General features: G+C 37.8%; 1 protein-coding gene and 1 long non-coding RNA gene across 2 annotated transcripts; both read left to right on the forward strand.

Moving 5' to 3' along the window:
- The first annotated feature begins 1,726 nt into the window (after nucleotides 1-1,726).
- On the forward strand, nucleotides 1,727-5,341 carry LOC103460548 (uncharacterized). Its single transcript, XR_014084513.1, has 2 exons — nucleotides 1,727-2,128; nucleotides 3,596-5,341. It is a non-coding gene; the product is annotated as an uncharacterized LOC103460548 (long non-coding RNA).
- Nucleotides 5,342-9,960: 4,619 nt separating this feature from the next.
- LOC103460540 (uncharacterized) lies at nucleotides 9,961-15,963 on the forward strand. The gene is made up of 2 exons (XM_081598984.1): nucleotides 9,961-10,217; nucleotides 12,950-15,963. The coding sequence occupies exons 1-2, from the start codon at nucleotides 10,049-10,051 to the stop codon at nucleotides 15,190-15,192; spliced, it is 2,412 nt and encodes an 803-aa protein (XP_081455110.1). The 5' UTR covers nucleotides 9,961-10,048; the 3' UTR covers nucleotides 15,193-15,963.
- Nucleotides 15,964-16,003: the final 40 nt, after the last annotated feature.

Here is a 16,003-nt window from a genome sequence, read left to right on the forward strand (position 1 = left end):
TATGTGTGTAAGCGTTAAAGTATGTATACTATATAGTTATTTTTAAGGTTAGAAGATATATATAGGGTAAAATTAATCTCTCCGTCCAGTTGATGGCAAAGTATGTGAACTGCCAGAAAACGCTACAGAAGAAGAAGAAGGTCAGTTCAGAGCGGATCCTGGTCTGTTGGAGTACGGATGCATCTTAAAGTTGCTGTAACTCTAGAGGACCATTGGTTTAACTGAAAAAAAAAAGTATTTATCTTTCCATTTCAAAATGTTTGAGAAAGTTTTTACTTTTTAGAATATTAGAAAATGTATTGATGATGTAGATTAAATTTCTGATGGAAAAGTTACAAAAACGGTCTCATTTGTCTCACTTGTCTTATTTTGGGGGCAGTAGAAAAAAGATGATCCATCCATCCATCCATCCATCCATCCATCCATCCATCCATCCATCCATCCATCCATCCATCCATCCATCCATCCATCCATCCATCCATCCATCCATCCATCCATCCATCCATCCATCCATCCATCCATTTTCTTACACCCTGGTCCCTCAGTGGGGTCAGGAGGGTTGCTGGTGCCTCTCCAGCTAGCGTACCGGGCGAGAGGTGGGGTCACCCTGGACAGGTCGCCAGTCTGTCGCAGGGCAACACAGAGACACACAAACATACACACACTCACACCTAGGGACAATTTGGAGAGGCCAATTAACCTGACAGTCATGTTTTTGGACTGTTGGAGGAAACCGGAGTATAGATGAATTTTTACAGTAGTGACTTTATAAAATAAAAACACCCTCCCCAAATTGCAGTTCCAAAATTCATCGATCCAAGGCCAACCAGACGCAATGAAGAGATGACAGCTGCTGAGACGCCCGATAACGTTGGCGGCCATTCACCATTTCCATCCATATCCTCCAGTTTTAATGGTGATCGTTAAATACTTTCCTCTGGTTCAGATTTCACTCCAGAATACTGCATAACAATCCAAAATGGCGTCTCATAACTTTATCTGATGCTCCATCATCAGATTTGTTCATTCACATAGATACAGAGACTGACGGCCTTTGTCCTCAACGCTGCTGAGCTCCATCGAACCAGCATTATAAATCGTTTACAGGCGTTACTGCGCCCTCTGGTGGTGAAAAGGAACGAAAACATTATAAATAGTTCCTAAATAAAAAACACATTAGCAAAGTGTTTTTGTGGAATAAGAAAAAATACATTTTAATGCTGAGAATTAAAAGATTTTGAATTTTACTGTGTTTTTATATGCTGTTGATTTTTCATTTATTTGCTGTTCATTTTTTAAGTTTTACATAATATTAGTTAGTAAAAGAAAGAAATATTTATTCACTTCAAGATTCATCAAAGTCAGGTTTTGTTTAAAGTTAAATAAAAAAATCAATTCTACTCATCCATCTCTTCAGGTCAGGTTTACTAATCGTCATCATGGCAAAAAACATAATTAAATAAAATCATAGGTTTATCATAGAAACATGTTCCTGCAGCTCAGTGGAAATAAATCTCTGTGATTTAAGTTCCTGGTGTTTAGTTAGAACATGTTTTGTTCAGATCATTAAACAAGATCAAATTTTTCAATGACTGAATGAAGTCAGACAGTAGATGTTGGTTGTAGTGTGTGAGAAATTCATCATAATTAAGAGAAATAAAAGGTTTTAAATAATCAGTCTTTGAGAAATTATATGCACTGTGTTTTACTCGGGTGAATTGAGTAACTAAAATGAACATATTTCAACAATATTGAAATTTACTGAACATAATTGTATGTTAAAAGAGGTGACTCAAAGCGGAACTTATAAATTGTTCACAGTTTCTTCAGTACAGCCACAGTGAAACACGGGAAAGATAAAAACAGAGCACCTGGGCCAGCCGTCGCTGTTCTTTTGTTAGACGGCTGTCTGAGGACGGGTTTGAGGTTCAGCTAACTATTTGAGTGATTGCAGTAAAAATGTCTTCAGTTCAGCCTGGGAGAGAGTTTATCAACGAGCAGGTAACTCCTGCTGGAGAATCATTCACAGAGTTGAAGGAAATAAAGGTCAAGATCGAGGAAAAGATGGAGGATCAGCTCGGACTGATGGATTTCAGGTGGACATCCCGGGTCGTCTCGGACGGAAAAGGTACAAAACACCTTCCTGTTTTAATGATTGGGCTTAGAAACAGGTTAAAAATAACCAGGGACAAGAGAGAAAGGAAAAGACAAAAATAAAAGACCTGCACTTTTTAAATTTGTATAAACACAGAACAAATTTATACAGAACTGAGACATTAATGTTGAGTATGTTAAAACTCATGCAATGTTAACCATATATATGTAGTTTAAAAACTATAGACTCAAAATTAATGCCGGAGACAATGACGACAATGATTTCCAGGCTGTGGACAGAGAGAATGAATCATTTGAAAGAAGATGAAAGGCTCCATCTTTGTCGAAAAAGAAAAACAAAAACCCTCCGATCTGAGGGGGAAGCTTACAGTTTCAGAACCTCAGTCAAAAGCAATTACATGAGCATTCCTGTCACTCTTCTCCAAACAATAGATCCAAATGAACCAGGTGGGGGATGAGCGGGTCGTTGGTTTACATCTAACTGGGAATGCTCCAAAAAGGATGGGCCTCCATGAACTAAAAAGAGAGAAAAAACAGCTTCCAACTCCAAGTTACTGATGTCTGAACATCCGGAATCAATAAAATCTCCTGTATGGGAGTCGAATATGGACGTCTATTTGGTTTAAATGTATTTGTGTCCTCTAACTGAGAAAAGACAGATCCTTTATGACTTTAGTAATTGTAGATTTTCTTTCAGTTACACACTTCTTCAAATTCTTAAGACACAAATTGTAGTCTTTAGTCAGACTTTTGAAAGTTTGACTCATTTTGTCCCAAATGATCCAAAGCAAATGGTGCAAACCACATTTGGAGACCTAAAAAAATTGTAAATAAATCTTTAAAATTTACTACATAGATGTGTTTAATCTGCTATAGCTTAAAAAGTACAAAACCTAAACTCTTCAAACCTGGACTAGACAAATCTGAGATATTATAAAACAATCCCCAAAAACATGTTTGTTCTGGTTAGTTAAAATGGATTTTAAGTAAGTGACTCAAACATATAAAAGTGGTTATTACTTGAAATAAACAATGATTTTTTAAGAGATCCTGATAACTCATAGTTACTCCAAATGCTGATAATAACCGATAACATACCTGGAAATAATAAGGGCTAGTATAGCATTAATATTTGAAAAAGATGTAATCCAAGAAGCAGAAATATAAACTTATGTGTAAATTTCAAATACTGAAATAAAAACTAAATAAAGCACATTACTATTTTATGTGATGTATATTCTGTATCTACATAGAGGAAGGAGATTTTTGGATTATTTTATGTGGAGACACTGAATTCAGGTATCATCATCTTGTTTTCTCATCCAGAAGTTTCTAATATCACATTTTGATTCATCTAGCTGATTAAATTTTTTATACTTATAAGTTTTTAATTTGAGAAATAATCCAAAAAATAATCTTCAGATGAAGGTTTTGATATTTGACTGATATGTAAAAGCTTTAATGTTTTCTTTTTATTCAGATCTGTGTAAAGACGAGGAGGTTCTCAATGAGACCCGGAACCAGGAGGAAAACTCCACTTTAGATCAAAAGGAACCAGAACCTCTGCAGATAAAACAGGAACCAGAGGAACCAGAACCTCTGCAGATGAAAAGGGAAGAAGAGGAACCACAACTTCAACAGTTCAAAGAGGAAGCGAAGCAACTCTACATCAGTCATAATGAAGAGCATCTTGTGCTGAAACGGGAGACTGATGACATGTTGGCGATTCCTTCGAAAGTGAAAAGAATCCACAATGAAATAAAACAACAGAGGGACCAACTCGTCTCTCACGGCTCTGCTGAAGATGAGAACCAGGATCAGGAAGGAAGCAATTCTGAAGATCCAGGAAAAAATAGAGACGAAGAACAGAAACAAAAAGAGAAATGTCAGAAAACCAAACGGCAGAAAAGCAAAACTTGTAGTTCAAAACAAAAAAGGCACAAGAAAGCTCAACCAGACCAAAAATTATATTCTTGTAAAATTTGCAATAAAAGCTATTCTCGAAAATATTCTTTGACTCGACACATGAGAATTCACACTGGCGAGAAACCTTTCTCATGTCCAGCCTGTGGAAAAAGTTACATATACAAGAAAGGTCTAATTTATCACTTGAGAGTTCACACAGGAGAAAAACCGTTCTCATGTTCAATCTGTGGAAATCATTACCATTCAAAGGACACTTTAAAGAATCACATGAGGTCTCACACGGATGAGAACCCCTTTTCTTGTACAAGTTGTAGAAAAAAATTCAGTTCAAAAAGCACTTTAACTCGTCACCTGAGAAGTCACACAGGTACCAAGCCTTTTTCGTGTACAATTTGTGAAAAACAGTTTACTATTAAATACAGTTTAGCTATTCACATGAGGTCTCACACGGGTGAGAAGCCTTATACATGTGTGACCTGTGGAAAACATTTTGGTTGCAAAAGTTATTTAAATCTTCACATAATGATTCACACGGGCGAGAAGCCTTATTCATGTGTGATTTGTGGAAAAAGTTTTTCTCATAAATCTAATCTTTCTGCACACTTTCAGACTCACACAGGTGAGAAACCTTTTTCTTGTGTCACTTGTGCAAAAACTTTCCTGTTTGAATCTAGATTACTCCGTCACCTGAGAACTCACAGGTGAGAGGCCTTTTCTGGTGTGACCTGTGGAAAAAGTTTCATTCGGAGAAGTAATTTCCCTGTTCATATGAGAGAGCACATGATGGCATAATTTAAGCCTTGAGTATAAATTTTCTCAGTAACTTACAGTTTGGAAGTGGAGTATTTAGAGCTGGATGACGTTTTGAAAATGTAGCAACTTTGTTAAAAAAAGCTTCTCAAATAAGAAATCATCTTGTTTTGGTAGTTTTACCTTTTCCATTTAAATGTTTCTTTTTGCGCAAGATTGTCTCCATGTTAATTGTTTCTTAATTGAAAAGTGAATTTGAATCCGTTGCATGTTTGTTGTACTTATAGTTTTACTTCAATAATTTTGGTTAGTGGATACATGTTAGCTGTTACTGAATGTAATGTATGTGCTGGTAGGTTACATAGGAAATACTTTGGTCTAAATTTGAATCTGAATGTCATATTTTTAAATTTTCTGTTTGAGATTCAGGAGAAAAATAAATATTTCTGTTAATTTGATGGCAACGATGCAGACATGTCTTTTATTGTAAACATGCATTATCTTTGTCCATGTAAAAAATTACTCTACATTGTAAAGTTTTTTTTCTTAACCCATGTGTCTTTGTATTAGTTTTTGTTTGAGAAGTTTTTTTATGTTTTAGATATTAGACAATGTTTTAATAGCGTGTATTAGATTTCACATAGATAAGTAACTAAAAGAATGATCTCACTTGTCTCATTTTGGATGAGCACCGTTGGAAAGAATGAACCGATCAGCCAGGGCAAAAAAACCAACAAAAAACATTCTGAAACACTGTTGTGTTCCCAAGAAATAAATAACTCAAAGCTTAGCGCAAGTTTCAGGACCACCAAGACGTATAAGAGAAGATAAATATTTTCTGACTGTTTTGTCAGTACCCACTGAAAGTGAGAGTTTAAGGTGTTTTATCATTCTGTGTCCCAAATCAAATTCTCCTTTAGGACAGTAAACTAAACTAAAGTCATTATCGGTAAAGGAATAAAAAAATAAATAAAAGTACGGAGACAGGCTTATGTGACAAATTTTGATGTTGAGCATTTTCAAAAGTATGATTTCCTTTTGTACTAAAAAAAGTTTCTTAGTTTTGTATTCATAGGTTGTTTTTTAAAAGAACATAAGATGGGAAACTGTTTTTAACATGTGGTTCTGTTGAGTATCAAACTGGTTTTGTTAGCCAAATTGGTTCCCAATACTTTTTATCTATTTAGTTTTTCCTTGAACTAAACATTGTGTTGCGTATATATTTATATATGAATATTTTTTTAATGTGACTTTATAAAGAAACAATTCATCTCCCTCCAAAAAGTATTTAAAAAGATCCATGAAGTTACCCTGGTAACGGCGACCCACTTGTTCTGCCCTTTGTAAAAAAAAATAAAAAATTGGGGGAAATAGCTTCTCAAAAACTGAGTAGCAGTGGATCTAGTTAAAAGGATGTTATTGCACTTGTTACAGTCTAGATAACTTTAGAGACTCGGCACGAGTCCCAAGGTCATTATTTATCATAACTAAAGAAACGTCTGAAGCCCCCCAATTCACTAGGATCATGAACATTGATTTTATATTAACCAAAAGAATTATTATTCTTATGACTTAATTAATTTAACTGTCCACAGCATCAATTAGACTTTAATATTTTATTAGCAAGCTTTAGCAGGGGAAAATGACATACAGCTACCTCAATCAAAAATCAAAAGATTAAAATATGAAAGAAATTTAGAAATCACACCTCCCTCTAGTCCCTATACTGTGTCACTGAACCTTAAGAGAGGCTTTGGGATGAGAGGCTGCATCCCAAAGCCTCCACTCTTCCCCAAACGCTGAGTTGATCTTGGCAGCACACAACTTTAATATCCATGGTCAGGGACCCTTCTTGTCATTGCAGAGTCCTTTTTTAGAATAAATCCAAAGTTGAACTGGTGAGCATTCCCCATGAGTCCAGTTCTTAATCCATAGGCGATCTTTGTCTATCCCCCATGTCTACTGCAGCATCGTTGTGATGTTTCTTGGGTTGAGAGTAAGGCAGGTGTCGAATCAGAACCCCGGGTTGTGGGTAAACGGATCTTGTTCCTTTCTAAAGCAGTGCGAAGTCTTCACCTTCCCGTGGTTTCAAAGTATAGCCCCAATCTTGATCCTGCATCTTCTTGTGGTCTTGACTCGAACGCTGCCGGAACGAAGAACGCCTGTTCTTCCCTCGCATACCTATTTATACTCTCTGTATTTCAGTTGAGTGCGTAAGTGCAGCTTACAAAATTCTCTATACTTCTGCATTTTGGTGGCGCATGCACCAGCTGCTTCCCCAACTCTCTGTTGCTCCATTTTCCTTGACGTCAAACGCCTTAGTTAAACGTTGACTCCTTCCCCACTCGGCTCTTGAACTTCCTCTTTTACTCTTGCTGAAGTTCTTATCTTGTACTCAACATCTGTTACTCTACATGTTTCACAATCCCACTTCCTGTTTCTTCGTGCTCACAGTTCTTTCTCCCACGCAGCCTCTTGGTTTGCGACACAGTTTTAAGACATCTCAATCTTTTATCCATTTTTTCCATTTTCAACTAAAATCACATAACTCATAACATCAACCATTAGTATACTTGAAACAAAGATTACATGATTGTTAATCACATTAGGTCGTAGTACATTTTTAAAATAAGGATTACACAAGTTTTAATCACATCAAATCATACTGCTGAATTATTTGTTTCTTCTAGATTTCTACTACTATAAAGATAATATAAGTTCTGTTATAATAAAGATTATATAAGTTTCAATTAACATTAAATCATAATTCAAGATTACTTGTTGCCTCTGGATTCTTGCGATCTGTTTTCTTTGTGTCCTGGAAAGATCTCGATCAGTCCCAACCAGGTTTCACGACAGTGTGCATAGGGAGCAGGTGTGTTAGATTTTGTAGTACAACTCTCACGCTCTCTCATACTCGTCGCTGACAGCTCCAACATGGTATAAAACATGGCAAAAAAACCTCTGAGGATCTTAAAAGATGACTTGTTGTGCTGCATGAAGATGGCCAAGGCTACAAGAGGGTTGTAAACACCCTGGAACTGAGTTGCAGCACAGTGGTCAAGATTATTCAACTTTCTAAAAGAGTAGGGTCCATTCAGAGCAGATGTCGCATTGGTCATCCAAAAGAGCTCGGTGCACGTGCTCAGTGTCACATCCAAATGTTGCCTTTGAAATATAGGTGCAGGGGTTCTGTCAGAATTGCTGCAGATTGTTGAGGTCAGGGGTCACTTTGTCAGTGCTCAAATCATACGCCGCACACTACATCAACTTGGTCTGCATGGCAGTCACCCCAGGAGGAAGCCTCACATTAAAGCCCTCAAACAGTTTGCTGAATACATGTCAACAAAGGATATGGATTATTGAAACCAGGTCCTGTGGTCTGATGAGACCAAGATCAGTTAGTTTGGTTCTATTTTTCATTGTTCTTCCACGTTGTGGCTTTAGGCGGTTGTTCTGAATGACCATCAAGCCAATATTTATCTGAAACAACAACAAAAAAATATGTGGAAGACTGAGCAATGTTTTTTTTAAGGAACAGTCAATTGTTTTTAATTCCTCCTGTATTATGTTACAATATCCAAATAGATCAATTAACTATTAATATCAGTCATTTTCAAGATTTTACTTTTGAAATGCAGATTTGGATACAAACAGAACAATGATTTTTATTACTATAATTAACAGTATTACTCAATTATTAATTAGTAGATGATTATTTTTTTTGGCTGATCATTAATTGAAAGTTTGCCGTTACTGTTTAACAATTATTATATATAGCTTTGCTACACAGTACTTTGTTTAAGCAAGTCTATTAGTTAAAAGCTGCTTCATTTTGGACTGAGCCATAACGGACCTACCCAAACTTTCACTTTTTCCATTTGCTTTAACCCCTTTCTCCCAAGAGAATACTTTTGTCGCTCCTCGTGTTTTTTTTTCCTTCTGTATTCAAAGAAGGTGCTGAGGACTGGTGCAGAGCAGGATGGGACAGTCTGTTGTGCTATTAGTAAATTAAAGAAAAAATGTCGCACATCACATTCATGCAAACAGACAATAATATGTATTACAAGCTGAAGTAAAGTTAGCACATGTCTAAACTGAGTGCGGGTTCGCTTCGAAAAGGCGGCTAGCTTGATCGCAGTGCAAAAGAACCAGAAGGACACAAATTACCCTAGAAAAAGTGCATAAGGCTGTAATGGACCTTGCTAATAATATAATACAATGCTGCTGTATTATATCTAGTTTTTAAAAAAAAATTTTTTACTTTTAATTGCATTTACAATGAACAACTAAGTGACAGTGGACACGGTCTGGAGTCCCGCTAACCTTAGCAAGTTACTACATCCATATGACAGATAAATACTTCTTTATGCTTAACTTACTTGAACATTGTGGAGTATTTTCCATATACATTTCTTGAAGCCTCTTGCCACAACTGCTGCAGAACTTTGGTGACGGCTCAATCAGCTGTTGGGGCGTTCACCTTTTCTTGAATTTATAATTGGCTCTGATCCCTTATATTTGGCTACATGTTGAATTTTAGTTCTGCAACAGGATTAAATCTGTTTCTGCTGTGCAAGACTGATATATCTTTGCTAATCAGACTACAAATAATAGTGGAACTTTGCAGAAGGTGAGAAATTGGGAGGTGGAGGGTTAATTATTATCTAAGAAGAATTTTATTGTGAGCGATCATCTCAAAGGATTCCCAGATGTCAGAGATTTTCCTCTTACTGGCTCCATTTCAGACAATTAATCAAGTTTACTTCTGTAGCACATTTCAGCAACAATGCAGTTCATAAAATCACAAAAATATAAAGTCATAAAAAAAAACATAATCTACAATTGAGAAAACCAGCAACAGACATTACATTTTGATGAGTGCCATCATCAATACACATCAAATATGTTGGTCAATGTTCGTTTTATTTTGGCCACTGAAGACAAATATCCTCCTCTGATGCGAGACCAAAAGGACAACAACCCATGATGCAGCGCGGCTCATCGCGCTTTTATTTTGAAAACCGGCACGCAAAATGAAGCAGTCACGTGACCCATGCAATGCGAGGCCTGGTTTGTTGCCAGTCACGTGGTTTTCAGCAAGACGACACGAGCCTCGAAGCGGGACTTCATCGGACACGCCCCCTTTTTACTCGGTACCATCTCGAAGCCTGGATCCAGATGGCCCATCACTAGACGGTTGTCTGAGGAAGGGTTTGAAGTTTAGCTAAATATGTGAGTGTTTTTAATAAAAAAAATGTCTTCAGTTCAGCCTCAGAGAGAGTTTATCAACGAGCAGGAAACTCCTGCTGAAGAAACATTCACAGAGTTGAAAGAAATAAAGGTCAAGATCGAGGAAGAGATGGAGGATCAGCGCGGACTGCTGGATTTCAGGCGGACACCACGGATCGTCTCGGACAGAAAAGGTACAAAAGACCTTCGTGTTTTAATGATTAGAGCAGGGGTGTCAAACTCCAGTCCTCGAGGGCCGGTGTCCTGCCACTTTTAGAAGTGACTCTGCTGCACCACACCTGAATAGAATAATTAGGTCATTAGCAAGGCTCTGGAGAACTGAGGAGGTACTTAAGCCATTTGATTCAGGTGTTTTGTACCTGTGGCACATCTAAAAACTGCAGGACAGCGGCCCTTCAGGACTGGAGTTTGACACCCCTGGATTAGAGTTAGAAACGGGGGGTAAAATACCGCAGTGAAGTTAGTTTCAAGTTGGATATTCGAGCTCCGCGGAGTGAGCGGCGTTGAGCTCAAGGTTGATCCGATTTATGAACGCTAATGTCGGCCAGCGGTTCTCCACCGCTCCCGGTGTTATGCCCAGAAAAGCCCGCCTGCCCAAATTTGCATCCCCTGTCGCGGGAGCGCGCATCGCTCTAAACTCTCGCATATTGACGAGGAAACGGATAAAAATATGACCGAAGAGGAAATTTTAAAGATATTTGTAACATTATCACGTTTCCTAACCATGTAATCCCTAATACGGTGGGTTTTATTTCGCAAATTATTTGAAATAAATACGGTTTTTACACTTTTATTGACACAATGAGTCGAACTTTTTTTCAGTCCGTCTCTGTTGTAAACGTTCTCCGCAAATGGTTTGAAATTCTCTACTTTGTCTTTTGATATCATAATAGCTCAAAAGCATTACAACAGAGACCCATTATGTAGAACATTTTATATCATGCTTCACTTCTAGTCTGTTAATGTAGGAGGAAATGCAACTTAATTTATGAGCCTGAAAATATTTGCATCCGTCTTGTTGATATGAAACTTATAGCATTAGCTCAGAGAACAAGTGTAATTGCGTAGAAGAGATTAAATCATTTCAGCTCTTTATTTCCCCCAATTAGCACAGGGATGCATGTTTTGGCAATATAGATTTTGAGCCTGCCACAATATGCATCCCTTCTCTATTCCCCTAAAATATTATCCTATCGATATAAAACATATACCAGCAGTTATTGGAACTACTCAGATTATGTAGAAAAAATTATTTCACTATTAACTCTTGAATTCTTTAAATTAGCACAGGGATGCGTTTTTGGGCAATATGGATTTCCAGCCTGCCAAAATATGCACCCCTCTCTATTCCCCTCAAATATTATCCAATTGATTTAAAACTTATAACAGCAGTTCATGGAGCTACTCTCATTATGTAGAAATAGTTATTTTACTTTTAACTCTTTATTTCTCAAAGTTAGCACAGGGATGCGTTTTTGGGCAATATGGATTTCCAGCCTGCCAAAATATGCACCCCTCTCTATTCCCCTCAAATATTATCCAATTGATTTAAAACTTATAACAGCAGTTCATGGAGCTACTCTCATTATGTAGAAATAGTTATTTTACTTTTAACTCTTTATTTCTCAAAGTTAGCACAGGGATGCGTTTTTGGGCAATATGGATTTCCAGCCTGCCAAAATATGCACCCCTCTCTATTCCCCTCAAATATTATCCAATTGATTTAAAACTTATAACAGCAGTTCTTGGAGCTACTCTCATTATGTAGAAATAGTTATTTTACTTTTAACTCTTGAATTCTTTAAATTAGCACAGGGATGCGTTTTTGGGCAAATTTTCAGCCTGCCAAAATATGCATCCCTTATCTATTCCCTTCAAATATTATCCAATTGATTTAAAACTTATAACAGCAGTTCTTGGAGCTACTCTCATTATGTAGAAATAGTTATTTTACTTTTAACTCTTTATTTCTCAAAGTTAGCACAGGGATGCATTTTTGGGCAATATGGATTTCCAGCCTGCCAAAATATGCACCCCTCTCTATTCCCCGGTGCGCCTTATGTGTGCACTGAATTCCAAAATCTGTCCCTGACACAGAGACGTAAAGTGTGCAGTACGTACGCCAGCAGCAATAAACCAATCAGAGAATTGTTGTCCGAGTTCTGCAGCTTACGCCTCTGGTAAAAACCAGGTAGGTTTTTCCACGCATCACCGTCCCTGTTCATCTGTGACTCCATGCGCGCCCATCTCACTGCTACTTTGAAAAAGGAAGTGAAGCAAACTAATTCGGAGTTTGCCGTCATTCCGGGAGGATTAACAAAAGAACTCCAACCGCTGGACATTGGTGTAAACAGGGCGTTCAAAAAGAAGTTGCGAGCGGCGTGGGAGCGATGGACGACAGACTGCGAACACACGTTTACTAAGGCAGGGAGGCAGCGCCGGGCGAGTTACGCCACCATGTGTGAATGGATTGTGGATGCCTGGGCTGATGTATCTGCCTTAACTGTTGTCCGAGCTTTAGCGAAAGCCGGCATCATTGCTGAACAGCCACCTGGCAACGAGACTGACTCCGACAATGATGAGAGGGAACCTGGCATGTTTGATGACGAAATTGCCCAGCTGTTCAATTCAGACACAGAAGGAGAGGACTTTGATGGATTTGTGGAACAGGAATAAAAAATAACGTGTGTATTGTTACATAGTCGAATAAAGTTCAACTAAACTTCCTGTTATGTTTCCATTACTTTTTTTTTGTGTTGTTGACCATAAGTTTTAGCATGCGCCTTATAATCCGGAAAATACGATAACTTAATTTTTTATATTTATAAGTATTTAATTTTAAAATAATCAAAGAAAACCATGTTTAGATGACATTTAAAAGGTTTTGCTTTTTCTTTTTATTCAGATCTGTTTAAAGAGGAGGAGGTTCTCAATGAGCCCAACAACCAGGAGGAAAACTCCAATTTAGACCAAGAGGAACCAGAACCTCTGCAGATAAAACAGGAACTAGAGGAACCAGAACCTCTGCAGATAAAACAGGAGCAAGAGGAACCAGAACCTCTGCAGATGAAAAGGGAACTAGAGGAACCAGAACCTCTGAAGATAAAACGGGAACTAGAGGAACCAGAACCTCTGCAGATGAAATGGGAGCAAGAGGAACCAGAACCTCTGAAGATAAAACGGGAACTAGAGGAACCAGAACCTCTGCAGATGAAACAGGAACTAGAGGAACCAGAACCTCTGCAGATGAAAAGGGAACTAGAGGAACCAGAACCTCTGCAGATGAAACAGGAACTAGAGGAACCAGAACCTCTGAAGATAAAACGGGAACTAGAGGAACCAGAACCTCTGCAGATGAAACGGGAACTAGAGGAACCAGAAGCTCTGCAGATAAAACAGGAACCAGAGGAACCAGAACCTCTGCAGATGAAACAGGAGCAAGAGGAACCAGAACCTCTGCAGATGAAACAGGAGCAAGAGGAACCAGAACCTCTGCAGATGAAATGGGAGCAAGAGGAACCAGAACCTCTGCAGATGAAATGGGAGCAAGAGGAACCAGAACCTCTGCAGATGAAATGGGAGCAAGAGGAACCAGAACCTCTGCAGATGAAATGGGAGCAAGAGGAACCAGAACCTCTGCAGATGAAATGGGAGCAAGAGGAACCAGAACCTCTGCAGATGAAACGGGAACTAGAGGAACCAGAACCTCTGCAGATGAAACGGGAGCAAGAGGAACCAGAACCTCTGCAGATGAAATGGGAGCAAGAGGAACCAGAACCTCTGCAGATGAAACAGGAACCAGAGGAACCAGAACATCAAGAGTTCAAAGAGGAAGAGAAGCCACTCTGCATCAGTCATAATGAAGAGCATCTTGTGCTGAAACAGGAGACTGATGACATGTTGGTGATTCCTTCGAAAGTAAAAATAATCCACAGTGAAATAAAACAACAGAGGAACCAACTCGTCTCTCACGGCTCTGCTGAAGATGAGAACCAGGATCAGGAAGGAAGCAATTCTGAAGATCCAGGACAAAATAGAGACGAAGAACAGAAACAAAAAGAGAAATGTCAGAAAACCAAACGACAGAAAAGCAGAACTTGCAGTTCAAAACAAAAAAGGCACAAGAAAGCTCAACCAGACCAAAAATTATATTCTTGTAAAATTTGCAGTAAAAGCTATTCTCGAAAATCTTCTTTGACTCGACACATGAGAGTTTACAAAGGTGAAAAACCGTTCACATGTTCAATCTGTGGAAAACATTACCATTCAAAGGACGCTTTAAAGAATCACATGAGGTTTCACACGGATGAGAAGCCTTATTCATGTGTGACCTGTGGAAAACATTTTGGTTACAAAAGTCATTTAAAACGTCACATGAGAGTTCACACAGGGGAGAAACCTTTTCCATGTATGGTTTGTGAAAAAAGGTTTAGTAATAACAGCTATTTATCTATTCACATGAAATCTCACACTTGTGAGAAGACTGTTTTATGTGTGATCTGTGGAAAACATTTTAGTTGCAAACGTCATCTAAAACATCACATGAGAGTTCACACAGGGGAGAAACCTTTTCCATGTACGATTTGTGAAAAAAGGTTTGGTCGTAACAGCAGTTTAGCTATTCACATGAGGTCTCACAGAGGTGAGAAGCCTTATTCATGTGTGACCTGTGGAAAACATTTTGGTTACAAAAGTTGTTTAAATCAGCACATGAAAATTCACACAGGGGAGAAACCTTTTTCATGTACAATTTGTGAAAAAAGGTTTAGTAATAACAGCAATTTAGCTATTCACATGAGGTCTCACACAGGTGAGAAGCTTTATTCATGTGTGACCTGTGGAAAAGATTTTAGTTTCAAATGTCATTTAAAACGTCACATGAGAGTTCACACAGGGGAGAAACCTTTTCCTTGTATGGTTTGTGAAAAACGGTTTCCACATAAAAGCAATTTAGCTATTCACATGAAGTCGCACACGGGTGAGAAGACTTTTTCATGTGGGATCTGTGGAAAACAATTTAGTTTCAAATGTTATTTAAAACGTCACATGAGAGTTCACACAGGTGAGAAGCTTTATTCATGTGTGACCTGTGGAAAAGGTTTTGATGACAAACGTTATTTAAAACGTCACATGAGAATTCACACATGAGAAACCTTTTCCATGTATGGTTTGTGAAAAAAGGTTTCCACATAAAAGCAATTTAGCTATTCACATGAAGTCTCACATGGGTGAGAAGCCTTTTTCATGTGGGATCTGTGGATAAAATTTCTCTCACAAATCTATTCTTTCTGAACACTTTCAGACTCGTACAGGTGAGAGGACTTTGTAGAAAACCTTTGCGGTTTAATCTAGATTACTCCGTCACCTGGGAGCTCACACAGGTGAGAGGCCTTTCTCTTGTGTGACCTGTTTAAAGACTTTCACTCGGTGAAACCACTTAACTGTTCAAATGAGAGAGCATGTGATGACATAATTTGAACCTTTGAATTTTCTCAGCAACTTGCTGTTTGGAAGTGAAGTATTTATAGCTTGATGAGATCTAGAAAATGTAGAAACTTTGTTACAAAAAGCATTTCAAATAAGGAATCATCTTGTCCGGCTAGTTTCACCTTTCCATTTGAACGTTCCTTTTTGCGCAAGATTGTCTCCATATTAATTGTTAATTGAAAAGTGAATTTGAATGCATTATATGTTTGTTGTACTTATAGTTTTACTTTAATAATTTTGGTTAGTGGATACATGTTAGCTGTTACTGAATGTAATGTATGTGCTGGTAGGTTACAAATGAAATATTTTGGTCTAAATTTGAATTTGAATGTACTTTTTAAAATGTTCTTTTTGAGTTTTTGATTAAAGAGAAAAATATTGCTGATTATATGATGCATCAATGCAGACACGCTTCAATATATCATAAGTAAACCTGACAAGTTTGTGTTTCTTTCTTTATGTATTGACTTTA

Source organism: Poecilia reticulata, chromosome 18 (assembly GCF_904066995.2).
Source record: "Poecilia reticulata chromosome 18, P_reticulata-male-v2, whole genome shotgun sequence".
Classification (NCBI taxonomy): domain Eukaryota; kingdom Metazoa; phylum Chordata; class Actinopteri; order Cyprinodontiformes; family Poeciliidae; genus Poecilia; species Poecilia reticulata.

Coding starts and splice junctions, on each gene's coding strand:
- LOC103460540 (XM_081598984.1), top strand. CDS start 10,049: ATGTCTTCAGTTCAGCCTCAGAGAGAGTTTATCAACGAGCAGGAAACT. Junction 10,218..12,949: donor GATCGTCTCGGACAGAAAAG/GTACAAAAGACC, acceptor CTTTTTATTCAG/ATCTGTTTAAAGAGGAGGAG.